Genomic DNA, 13,734 nt, shown 5'->3' on the forward strand with positions numbered 1-13,734 from the left:
CTTCCTCATGTGAATAACGTTAAAACCACAACTTCTGCGGCGCAAACAACTACTGAGAGAAAATAAATACTCAGATTCTGTGGCAGGCGAGAGGATAAGGGAGAGAGAAAAAACTGTGGTCAACTGACATCTGAAAACTGCTTGCAGACACTTTGTGTGATATTAAAAATAATAAGATGTATGAAAATATTTATAAGCACACTTAAATATCAAAGCATTACAACACAACCGATGGCACGCCAAGTTCCTTTTACAGTGAGATTGGTGTAATTTCAACAGCAGTAAAAAAACAAAACAAAACAGAAAACAAGACACCCCTCTTCTGCCCCCCCTTACTCTTGATTCTTAACAAACAGTATTTGACTAACTAATAAAGATGCTTATATCGAGCTTATGGTCCACTTCCCCCAAATCTGACTAGTCCAACAAGATGAATTCCCCTGTCAGAATCAAGATGATCAAACAGATTACAATTATTTCATCCCCCATCTTTATTAATGAGGACTGTCTTTCATAGTTATGTTCTCTAATAAGAATAAATGATATGCCACCACCAGGTTTGTTGTTCCCACTTACTCAAGGGATTCTCAGACATTTCCACTTTGAATCGAAGGAACGTTTGAGATTGTTTTCTGGATCACGCTTGGATGTTTTTGAGGAGAACAAAGACACACAAAAAAGGAAGCAAAAAGCCTCTTTTGTTTTGGTTAAAGCTGTATGAGAGAAAGGCCGCAAATGAAACTTAAAAGAAAAGACAGTGAGTTGCCAGGGAAGTGGAAAGTTGTCAAGCGATTATGAAAGGATCGTAACTCCCCAAGGACAATTAACATGGTTTGTTGTGCAGGAATGAGAACCCTGATACACTGACTCTCTGCAGCCAAAGAAGCCAAACAAAGTATTGCGACAGGAGCTGAGAGAGACATCTCATCTTTTGTCTCCATCATTGTCATTTACCACCTCCATTGAGATTGACATGCTGCCCTTTATTTCAAATCCAGGCCAAGGAAATGAACAATTAGATCCTTTCTAGATGTAAAATGGAAGGAGTGTGAGTACAAATCAGAGGGCAGAAAATGTGACCCCTAGCAACAGGGGCATGCTATAGAGTACTTGCCCTTTTTCCTGTTGACAAAAAGTGCTCTTCTGAAATCATCTTCTCTTTAATTGTAAAACAGTGTTAGTGGGTGGATCAAGGTAGACTTATTTCTGGATTTAAAAACCTACACATTTTGTTATTTTTGCCCAATAAAATGGCAAAATTCTGTACAGTTGTGTTGCTATACTTTGCTCAGTAGTTGCCAATTTGATTGTTAAATAACCCAACCTGAAGAGTGTTGAACATTATTAAACATTTGCATCAGACCTCTATATAAATACATCATGTTTAAGATGTGTCTAATAAATCTCATACTTCTAAGGCAGCCAGTGGTTTGATCATTCAAAATATTGTGCTTTTGTTACTAGAGTTGGTCCCGATTTAAATAAGGGAGAAACATAAAATCCATGTATTTTATTAAAGTTTTAAATTGTGGCAACAGAAATATCAGAACCAACCAAATGCATCCAAGCAGAACATTGCAAAGCAGATACTACTTACCAACTTTAGCAGCTAACTGTTAATGTTAGTGAGTTTTACTGTCCTCACAATACTAACAAGTCGCATGTATCTTGTATTTATTGCCACCCAACAATTTAAAAGTCCCAACAAACTTAATGAAAAGACATCGTAGTTAGAACAAGAAGGCAAATAAAAAACTAACTCCTTTCTTACTTCAACATAAGAGTCTCAAACATAGATAGCTTAGAAGAACTCACTCTGGGATCATAAAAACACATTTTCTGTCAGGTCCTGACAGACAAATCTTGAGAGAGATTGTCACATATTGACTAAAATGTATTAACTTCAACCTAAAAAGATGTTTTTTTTATTATTTTAAATGCTGTCAGGGCACCAATATTTGCACCACTAAACAACTGGCAGCATTGTAGCCCAAATGGCTCTACTCTAGTACTGATGCCTTGTTTCCATCTTGTGGATGTGTCAAGTACGCATCCACGCCACTTTGAAATCCCCTTCTTTGTCCATCCGCCTCCCTGCCTCACATTTATCAAACTTGTAACCCCATTGTCTTTACGGAGCATATTAGAGAAGAGCTACTGGCAAAGAATGAAGGAAAAGTCAACAGGAATTAGATTTCAGTGCAACTGTTTACTCAACTGTGGCCTGCAGTTATTGAAATTTTATCCATGGTTTTGTGTGACTACTGCGGTAATGCAATCAGTATGGTTGTGCTTTTCTCACTGACAACTGGAGCTGGAGAAAAAGGGATATGTGGGAGGTGAGATCAAAGATTGGGATCTAAGAGGGGATGGGAGGAGTTCAGGAGGATCCCAAGGAGCCGGACACACACTGACCCATCCTTGTTACAAAAAGCTTCCCATGCTCCAAGACAGACAATGTGACTAACAGGAAAATGTTTTTCGTGAGATTGTCTGATTGTACATTAGAAAATCACCTGCTGGCTGCTATGATGCAGATCAAAATGAGTCAATGAATGATTTCCATATAAAAATCCAAGGTAAAAAGAGTAGTAGAACACATTGTAGTCTTCATATAAGCTGACCCACACTCTACTGAATGTTTTACTAAAGGCGCTTTTCCACTAGACCGCTGTAAACTATGGTGGACTAGTTTACAGCGGGGTCTGATTTTCTTCCAAAGGCCGTGGGAATGTTGGATTTCATTAACACGTTGAAATCCAAGATTTAAAATCTACCTTTCATAACTTCTTTATTTTTTTTTTTACGATTCTGTTTAACATGGAATATTTTTAAGCAAGAAATAAATGCAGCCCTAACCAGGGGCCAATAATCACACAGGGTGCTGTATCTATCATCATCAAAATACCAAAATTGCTGTCCTGGAACTTGATAAATGATATCACTGAGTCACTGCTCTGCTCCATATTCACCACTACCATCCCCCCTCCTCCATGTTCTGTGCTGCAGGACTGTTACACACACTGATGGATGTGCTGTGACAGCAGACAACAGCAGAGAGCCTGTGCATCATCACCAAACAGTTCCTGACAACAACCCAAGTTGTGACTATATCGAAGACCAAGATAGCAGAAGACACACTGATCTTTTCTGTGCTGTTTCCTTAAACACACTGTCGTGTGCCACATATAACATTGACACCAACAGAAAGAGCTTGTCTATGTGTCTTAAGTCTGCCATTTGAGCTTCAGCTTCAACGACACCATGGGTCTCCACACGGCGTCTGAGAGTGTGAGGCTTGTTTACAACGAGCCAGAGGAAAAAGGCTGTCATCCTATTGGATGTGATCATTTCATAACTGTCTACAGAATCCTGTAGCACCTACAACCTTAAAATATGTCTGAACATGATGATAAATATTTGATTAAGATGCAGATGCTCCGAGCAAGGATAAACACACTGGCAAGCAAACAATCACACAGAAAAGAGCACTTCCCCTTCCTAAAATATTCAAAACGGGCCTCGATATACATAAATAATAATAATAATGTGTTTACGTGCCGAATGTACTGGGAGGTGGAATTAATTATTAAGTGGCACTTTAAGCAATAGGTTGGGCCTGCTGTTGACATGGCTTAATAAAGTGAAGACAGGTGTGAAAACAGAAGGGGTGGGGCGGTGCATAGGGTGTACCTGGTGCTGCTGGAGATGCAGGAGGTCTGCAGCCGTCACGTCCACCAAAGGTGTGGCACTTTTAGGCGTTCCCTCCTGTAGTACGCCATCCATGTTTGCACCTCCATTTTGATTGGCTGGTCCATTGCTCACCGTTTCAGTGGTGGAGTCTTGCATCATGACTTAAAAACCTGCAAGGAAAGAAGAGGAGAGGAGACAGTCGTTATAATGGGAAGTCGTGAAGCAAAATCCGAAATAACACAGAGCAGTTATCGCTATGGAGATAAAAAGTTAAGCTTTTAAAGCAATGTTTTCAGTTTTCCTGAGTGACCAGAGTTTGTCTCTAGATCCTTCACCAATTGCTGCAAACTGGTGCAGGCAGAGACACTTTTCCTTGTCTACAAAAAAAGACTAATTAATCCCTTAGACAAATTGGAGGCTCACATTTTTCTTGTTTTTATGTTTCAAATGTATGCAATAAACTAACTTGTGTTGAACGTATGGCATACTCGTTCTTATTTTCATCCATCCCACAGTTTTACCTTTTTAATTTTCCCTAGAGAACCAGAACAGGCTAATTTTTAATTTTGATCAGCCCTGACTGGCCAGTGGGAAACTCAAAAATTCAATATTTGTCTTATATCTGATAGCAACACACTGATAATAGTGCTTTTAAAGGAGCGATATTATGTTTTAATAATGCCCCTTGTGCTATATGACATGTTATAGCACAATGAAACCGTCAAATGTTATAAAAATGCTATATACACCAAATATAACTTAAACAAATTTTTACTTTGACACTTAATGCCTTGAAATTGGGCCTCTGAAACTCTGCCTTCAGAAAGTCATCAAAACAGCGCTTCTCTATTTTAACAATCTTTAACAATGTTTTTACCAGCATTGCTCTGAGAAGTAGCTTCTATAATAAACCCAGCAGATGTGCAATTCCACCAAGTGTTTGCTAATTGCTGCTGGTTAGTCTGAAGGAGCTGAGTGGGGGAGTGTAGCTCACAGAGCTTCCACCTCTGAAGTTCATGTTCATTAAATGGCAGCTCTCAGGAGTAGCTTCACCTCAGAGGCGGAGCAAGACCCACCCAGGAGTTTTGCACAAGTGAATAGTTACCAAGGGAAATTGAAGGATTTCTCAAACATGAATGAAAGAGTCAAGACAACAGTCTAAGTATGTTTTTAATGAGTAAATAACATTATAATCATGTTATAATGTAAAGCTCAGAAAAGTAAATCCTTCATGATACTGTCTCTTTAATGTGGAGACAGTGATAAAGAGAAAAACACTCAGTTACTCCTTAAAAATTGAGTCAGAAAAAGCACAAACTTTTTAAAAACGTTTTTCTCGGAGTGGGAATAAAATCAAATACTGACAGCATTAGACCAACTTACAAATGTTAAAACTCAATCATTTTTGTGTTAAGAACCCAGAATGTGGAATTTGCAAGCTTGTAACTGCAGAACCCAGAAAGCCTATAGTGAACACAAAACCGACTCACAAGTAGACCGATGAGTAAGAACCTTGATGTTATGATATTACAGTTCTCCAAGAGAAACCTTATTTGGCTGAAATTAATATTGGTTTTACAAAAATTTAATCCACAAAGCTCCAATCAGTTGATTTTCATTGTATGTTTTTAAGGTTTTATTGGCCCTAGTGGTCGTTATTTGATAGTGAATTGAAAGGAAAGTGGGTAATGAGAGAAATGCGACAAATGTCACCAGGCCAGGAATCGAACCTGCGGCAGCCACTTCCAGGACTAAGGCCTCCATATGTGGGTTATGCTTAACCCCTGCGCCACCACAGCACACCCAGTTGATTTCAATGTCTAATTCAAACTTTCTGTATGTTATGTAGGGGTGTACTGAATGCAGTTTCCTGGCCAGTTACTAATGTTTAAAAAGCCTGACCTGCAGATTTCAATTTTGGCTGATACCAGTTTTTTGTCTAAAAAGTCATTAAGTTGCTAAGTTGACTACTGTTAACCGCACATGTGCAGACGTGACCTGTCAGTCAGCCCTATCTTATAGCAGAGCAAAAGAGGACAGTGGTGTCATGAAGCGGCTTTGTGATGATGAGGACTGACGCTGTCAGACCCAGGATGAAGTCGAGAAATGGGTTTAATGTTGTCCACAAAGTGCACAAAGCCAGGAACCACAGGTGAGCAACAAGACACAAACAGGATCTCAGGTCAGCACACAATGGTAGAATCAAGACACTATGATAACGACAAGGAACCGGGGGAATGGAGGAGAAAGGTAAGTCTAAATACACAGGGGAAATAATCAACGGAACAAGATTAAATAATAAATTAACTAATAATCACACACAAAACCTACATCCACACAAGTGGCTGATTTTCAGACCTTTGCAGAGGTAGAAGAGGTCAGTTTCTCATGAACAGAGCCTTTCCAAAAAAAAATTTAATATCTTGGAAAAGTTGTTTAAGTCCCATAATTCCACTCAAAAAGTTAAACTTTCACAAGTTATAGATTCAGGGGGCACAGTTTAAACGATTTCAAGTACTTGTTTGTTTATTGTTACATAATTATGGCTTTCAGCTCATAAAACCTACAAAAACAGGAATTCAAAAAATTACAATACTGTGAAGAAATCAGCCCAAATTTTAGAGGGCATAGATGTTGTAAATTGAGTGTGACACACTAATCTGAACTGAGCTCAAAGCAAGGAGGCTGGCTGTGCACAGAGTGCTGTGTCCAAGTATATCAATGGAAAGTCCAGTGGAAGGGCAAAATGTGGCAGGAGAAGATGCACCAGCAAAAGAGATGACTGTGGACTTCAATGGATTATCAAGCTGAGAAGATTCAAGAATCTGGCAGAGATCCAGAAAGGGTGGAATGAGGCAGGAATCCCAACTTCAAAACCCACCACAATCAGACTCTACACTATTAGGTTCCCCAGGTCAAGCTGCTTCTGAACTTGAGCCAACATAGGAAGCTTCTCAACTGGGCCAAGGAGAAGAAGGGCGAGGCCATTGGCCAAGGGTTTGGAGGAGGACAGGTGAAGAACTGAACCCAAACTGCTTGAGGTCCATTGTGAAACATCCACAGTCAGTTATGGTTTGGGGCGCAGTGTCCGCTGCAGGTGTTGGTAAACTCTGCTTTCTTAAATCCAAGATCACTGCAACAGTCTAACACAATATTTTAGAGCACTACATGATTCCTTCTGCTGAGGATCTGTATGGAGATGCAGATTTCATCAACCAGCAGGAACTGGCCCCTGCCCATGCCACCAGAAGCACCAAAGCCTGGTTTGGTTAATAAGGCATTGACACACACTCACATTGCCTCTGAAAAGTAAATTAAATGGCTGTTTTTCTTTGCAAATCCTGTTCACAGTGAGACTGACACATTCAAGTGGGACTCAGGTTTTGTTTGTGTTCTTCATAACAGAGTCCTTGCAGGGCTGTATTGGTGGTGGAGAGGGGCTATAGCTCACATCACAGAAGAACCCAACCTGAGTTGAGGGAAAGCAGAGGAGCCCAAGAAAACACTGCAGCTCCAAAAACTAAACACTTTCTATGGAAATGGATATATTTACCCGCATGGCTCCCAGAAGAACCGCGGTAGAATGGCTTTTTAATGGGAAACAGGGCCACTGTGTGAGGCCTGCCAAAGGATCTCCTTGAGAAACAGCCACGTGAAAAACATGCCGAGTCCAGGAGGGGTGCTCAATTAACAGCAAAAATAAAAAGTCAGAATATTAAGTAACCGTTGCTGAGTAGGAAGAAATGCTGTCCTCCATAATTTAATCCAACTCCAGAGGATCACACATAAACACTAACCATGTAGTTTTAAACGTAAATGAATGCAATATGTAGAAAATGTGCCAGGAGTTATGAGTGTTAAAAGAGAATGTAGAGATATTTGTTACATCCTGTGATGTCTTTTGGATACATAGAAAAGCCAGACAGACACCCCTCCCTGTTCATTGCCTGGGGAAAGTGCCAGTGACACCAGCGTATGTATTTCTGCGCCTGTGTTCCTAAAATCAGCGGGATGATTTACAGCTATTGTGTGCCGGTCGCAGACCTTTTTCACTGCAGCGCATCTAGCCTCCCCAATTTCAGGACAGTTAATGAAGCTGATCAAGTCAGGCAGAAGCAAATTAACTCAACTGATTAATTATTTATATGAAGCAGAATAAATGCCCTTAAAATACTGGACCTCATCATGTGAGAGTGTGAAAATGGAGCTAAACACAAATTTCTGAGTTTCAAAACACTCATGTACATCTGAACAAGATGAAGGCCTCCACTCTTCTAGACACCACAGGGACCCACACTCAGACTGACAGACAGGAAATTGAGGTTGACAACTTGTCACACCAGAATATTTACAGAGCATATGTGAGACAAGAGACCTTGATGTAAAACTAACAAAAGAAATCAACCCGATAAAGAGGTGTTTACATCCTTGTTCAGTTTCCCAGCTCTGAACCATGTTATGAATAAAATGATTCTGTGTCCTTCCTCTGTCTCCTTTATTTGCTTACATGCACACTGCTGCAAGCTTGCATACCCATAACATATAAGACTGGTGACAGTCATAAATAAACAAAAACTGATTAAGCAGGCCAAACCCCTTAGAGAGGGTGCAGAATGAGGAGAATAAAAGCAGAACTCACTCTACAATCTTTGCTTCATTTGGTGCCAACATGGTGTGCTAAGTGGAGCCCAGCGCAGGATGGTGAGTGTCGCTCTGTATCTATTCCATTTGTATAACTTGTAACATTTTATCATTTTCGGCATTAAAAGTCTGTTTTATACTTAACCAAATCTCATTATTTCTCAAGGTAATAACACTGAGGGGTTCTGGTCGGGTCCTGAAACTGGTCAACGGATGTGGCTGATGCACAGAAGGGGAAATGGCTGAACTACAACAACCATTTCTAGTGGTTTTACACAAACAAACTGTCTTCAAATAAAAACTCATAGCTAAACAGCATAGTGGTTTACATCTCCGTTACATTATAAGCACCCCTTGCAAGAAGCAGAACCAAATGAGTCATCTGACACTATGGCCTGTGCCGGTTCAGCAGTGTGTCATGACACCCCCTGCACTTTTGGGGCCTGTCTGTGCAACTCAGATTCATCCCACAGGTCCCGGTTTCTGGGATGGTCTTCGTTCACCCACCCACCCAATCTCACCCTCCTCCTTCGCACCCCAGACAGATGATGATCCAATTCACCCCTCTCGTCTGGCACAGCCTCGCTTTGAAATGAGACAAAAACAAAACAAAAAAAAAAACAAAGGGAGCAGCTGGAATAAAAGCCTTTTCATGATCAATTAGAAAAACACATGCATCCTGGTAAAATAAAATCCATTTCAAATGGACCATGTACCTGCACTTACGTTTTCAAATAAATGCAAAAAGAGAGAAAAAAGACAGGGCCTCCCTTTTTTTCAAAAGGTACAGAAAAGAGCCAAAAGCAATGGTTATTATACATGCACTGTCGTTTTGTGCAGGGAGTTTTTCATAATTGTTACGGAAAGGTGTAAATGCACAGCATCTCCAAAAGTAATCAAGAGAATGAGCCGCGGGGCTATTTTAATGTATGCAAAAACTAGTGACCCACAATGAAGGAGAGAACGGCTCCAATGAATGCAAAGTAATGCATGCGAGCTTGGAAGCGGCACTGATGAGGGGACGGCTAAAATTAACACCCAATTAATTTTTGAATTGACAAACAAATGAAACCCATAAATCTACTTTCTCATTAATTTCACCACAGAATAATTCAAAGCTGCAATATTACAAATGAAAAAAATTTGGAGAAAAAAAAAGAAAATGAAAATGGAAAAAGGGCATTATCCATCATAAATATCAAGCAGATAGGAAAGAGCCTTATTAGAGAGCTGTGCTGATAATGGTGTTAATCTGTGAAGCACTGAGGAGAGGGGGGGCATTCTGAGCTGAGGGGCAGTTTGACCATGTGACGTTTGTTTATCTGCCTATTTATTTTCACTTCAGTTCAGTGGATATTCTTGTATTTGATGACTCAAAAGGCTCTAAAATCTTTCCATCTGATCTGTTTTAACAGCACGCTTACATTAAGCAATAATTATGGGTCAAGCGGTCTGTGTAAAAGAGGGTGCAGTTGCTGGGGTGACAAAACATACTTTGCGCACACACATTTGAAAACAGCACAATGCACAAAGGGAGACATTTATTATTATTAATGGTGTATGTCTGTTTTTTTTTCTTTTTGGGTGGAGAAAATATATAGCCTTTGCCAGATTTATTGGCACGCTGGAAGGATGTGTAAATAGTTAAAAAATAACTCTAGTGGCAATAATGTAGTGGCATAATCTCAAACTGAAACTTTTGTTAAATCCGTAGTCAATGGGAGGAAAAGAAAATACCCATATTAATAAATATTAGTTTCAAGCAAACTTGCCAGGGGAGCTTTCATTGGTATATTGGAATCTCTTCAAAATAAATGTAATAGAAGCATTTTTTTATTCATACTGTACTTTTTAAATTTCTCAAACTATTTAAGGGTTTGAGAACCCTTTCTCAATGTATCAATATGATATAACACAAACACCTGCTTTTCTCTATCATGTTTTCAAAGCCATATCATCAGGATGCCAAGTCCCTCCTCAGCCTATCACCCAGCTTTCATGACACCAAACCCTAAAGTTTCTTCCTAAAGATCTAGTCTATGTTGTGGTCTGTCATTCATCAAGATCATTGAGGCACTCTTTATCTTATCTTACCACTTCAATTAACCGTGTTTGTAACAGTAAACCCTACCAGTAGCCAAATCCCCCAGAGAGCAGGATCATAGGAGAACTGAACCTCTAAACCACATTAAGGTAGTGATTCAAGAAAGTTTGTAGGTCTTAAGCCACGGTTCTGAACTAGAAAAATTAAGGTTACTTTCTCAGGGTCAGGGATCAGTCTCTGTCTCAAGTGGAGCAGTTCAAATATCTTGGTGTCACTTGCTAGGATGCAATGGAAGAGACTGGGGTGTTATGTACAGTGTACAACAGTACTACAGTATGACAAGGTGAAATTTGCTGGTCTTTCTATAGTCACTCACCTGTATTAAGGGATATGAATCAACAGTAAATTGAAAGAATGACATCTCTAATAAAACTGACTAAAACAAGCTTGGTCATCCAGTGGTAGTGTGGAGTCAGAGATTTAAGTCAAGTTTATCTGTATAGCCCAGTTCAGCAACAAAGCAGTTCAGAGTGCTTTACAACATGAAAATATCAGTCATCATGGGTGAAATAATCAAATACATATCAAATATGTTGATCAGTGTTTCACTTATTACTAATCAAGGGCAACTCTAACCATGTGGGGTGTCACGAATTGTGGATTGTTTGAGGTGAGGTAGAGAGGCGATGAACCCAGGTTATGGTGAAAATGGTGACAACCAAGAGTACAGAAATCCAGGCAGCACAGTTGAAGGATGAGGCTAGGAACTCACACACTGGTAGCACTGGAGGAACTCAACAGAGACATGACACACGACTCCAAAGACAAATGGCATAAGAGAAGGATCCGACAGGGTGCAGGGGACACAGTTGAAGTTAAATACACATGGATATAATCAGGGGAAACAAGGTGTCCCTGAAAACAATCAAAGCACATAGACTCAATTAACTGAAACAATACACACAAAATCCAAATCCTCACATGGGGTCTTAGGAATGCAGTGTTTCAGATGTTTTGAAGCTTTCTGGAAGTTTGTTCCAAATTTACGGTGCATAGAATGCTGCCTCTCAAAGTTTGGTTCTGCAGTGCAAAGCAGAACCAGAAGACCTGAATGGTCTATAAGGTTGATACAGCGACAGTAGATCTTTATTATATTTTTGTGCTTTATAAACTAGTTATAAAGTGGTGATTTATTTTAAAGTCTATTCTCTGAGCTATTGCTTTAGAACTTGAGTGATGTGCTCTATCTTCCTGGTTTTAGTGAGAATGCTAGCATTCTCAGCTGCCAAGTCAATTTTTTAGGCAGATCTGTTAAGACAGTGCTGTTGCAGTAATCAATGTGACTAAAGGTAAAAGCATGGATGAGTTTCTCCAGATCTCGCAGCGACAATCCTTGGAAGTGAGGTGTTTCAAGCTCATCCATGCTGATTAGGATTCCTCTAAGATGCCTCTATCTGGAGGTGGTCAATGCACATCCCACTGGGAGACAAACCCCAAAGCAGATCCATAACCAGCTTTTGGAAGCGAATATGGCTTTGGGACATTGGAACGCCAAGCGATTCCAAAAGGCCAGACAGAGTCTTTGGGGAGATGGGCATCAGTTTATTCAATCTTGGAATAACGAACACTTTAACCGGAACCACATGCTTTCATCAGCAACACTCTGAGTGGCTTTGGTGCAAATCAAAGGGTGAAAATATGGAAAAGTACCTCATGTCTAGCAAAGGATCTGTGATGCTAAAGGCTACGGGAATCTTGTGTATGGTCTTCTAAACTATTTGAAATACCAAGATTTTACATGAAATACTGATGTCCTCTACCAACAAGCTAAAAATGGTTCTCCTTTTTGTGTTTCAGGAAGATAATTAACCAAAACAGAAAAAAAAACAATAAAATCAACTTTCTTTCAATACTATTCCTTGTGAAATGGTATTGAATGAACTAAAACCTATTAGTAACAAAGGTTTTACTAAATATTCACAGGACTATTACTAATAACCTTTGCCATTTCTAACTTGAAAAATAAAAACAAAAAAGTGGAAGTCACGTTTCAAACTAGGCAACAGGTTGTAGAAATAGAAAAACTGGCTGTGCTGCTGATTATTAGATGCCTCTCTGCTCTTTGGGGGGAACTAGCTGCAAAATGGAACAAGCATTTGGAACAAACACTGAAAAACAAAAAAAAGGGGCAAGAGTTTCTGTTTGTTTACTGCTTGTTTTCTCCTGCTCTGCCTCAAATTGGGGCGAGTACAGTACAAACAAGAGTCACATGTGTCTCCCATCTGAGCAGACAGGTTGAAGGTTAAGAACACCCGGCGGCCAGAGCTCATCAGTCAACCCCTCACTGGAAATCTAATGCTGGTCTCCCTGTCGTCATGCTCACTTGAAATTCGACAACTCAAACAAGTCAGTGGTTGAATCAAGGTAAGGTCAGCTCGTGCAGCTGTGCTTTGACCCTTCTCCGTGTTCTGGTTTTCTGTAATGCTCATGACGGTTAAGCCTCAGCAGCCACCTGCTTCTACTTACCAAGTTCTCACACGACTTGTTTACACAAGCTCACAACAAAAGCACAACATTTCTTGGGTCGGAGATAAAGACACAAAAGAACAAACAATGGGGAGAGGTTCACTTTAGAGATGTTTAGGTTCAGCTTGGCTGCTAGACTAGACAAGACATTGGCGTGTACCAAAGGTGTAACAACATAATTCTTCTCAAGGTTTTTAAAGACTCTTATCTGTTACCTTATTTTGGCTCCTGAATCCGGAGAGGGAAGAAGAAAGAAAGAAAAACAGAAACTGCATGATTTAAAAAAAACTGATATCACAGTCCTCATCAGTGACAACAAACTGCTTTTAGGATTAATCTTTAAAGTTTTATGCTAAACAACAGATGCAGGATTTGTTCCAAGCTGTTCCAATTTTTTTTTTTTTTTTTGGAAATCATCTGCAAAAGGATTCTTCTGTAGAGTTAGAACCACCCTGAGGTAAAGATAAAAATGCTGATTGTGGACCACCTTACCATTCCTCTATTGGCATTTTCACACCACATCTGTTTGGTTAGCCTTATCATTCTACTCAGGTTGCCATTTTTAGGTAGACAGGGATATAATCAGGCATCATCGAAACTCTACCACAGGATGAAATGTTTCATCCTGACATTAGCATAACAATGCTAATATCAGTGGGTTGTGTTAGCTCACACCACAGAACTAGTTTGTTAGTTTGTTCATTTAAGCTAACAGTAGCCTTTTAGCTATGGTCACGAAGTCAACAAAGACTTGCTGTATTTATGCAGTGCTGTGGTGGCGCAGGGGTAAAGGACAACCCATAAATGGAGGCCTTAGTCCTTGACATAGC

At 39.9% G+C, this 13,734-nt stretch overlaps 1 protein-coding gene across 7 annotated transcripts in view; it reads right to left on the minus strand.

Moving 5' to 3' along the window:
- Positions 1 to 13,734, minus strand: part of foxp1b (forkhead box P1b) — a 297,917-nt gene that overhangs the window by 149,687 nt on the left and 134,496 nt on the right. For all 7 annotated transcript variants that reach the window (XM_028022520.1, XM_028022525.1, XM_028022522.1 and 4 more), the window contains one exon: positions 3,694 to 3,863. In XM_028022520.1, the coding sequence (XP_027878321.1) occupies positions 3,694 to 3,852 (159 nt within the window). In that variant the 5' untranslated portion in view covers positions 3,853 to 3,863. The remainder of the gene's footprint in view (positions 1 to 3,693; positions 3,864 to 13,734) is intronic.

The sequence above is a fragment of the Xiphophorus couchianus genome, chromosome 7 (assembly GCF_001444195.1).
Source record: "Xiphophorus couchianus chromosome 7, X_couchianus-1.0, whole genome shotgun sequence".
In the NCBI taxonomy this organism is placed as follows: domain Eukaryota; kingdom Metazoa; phylum Chordata; class Actinopteri; order Cyprinodontiformes; family Poeciliidae; genus Xiphophorus; species Xiphophorus couchianus.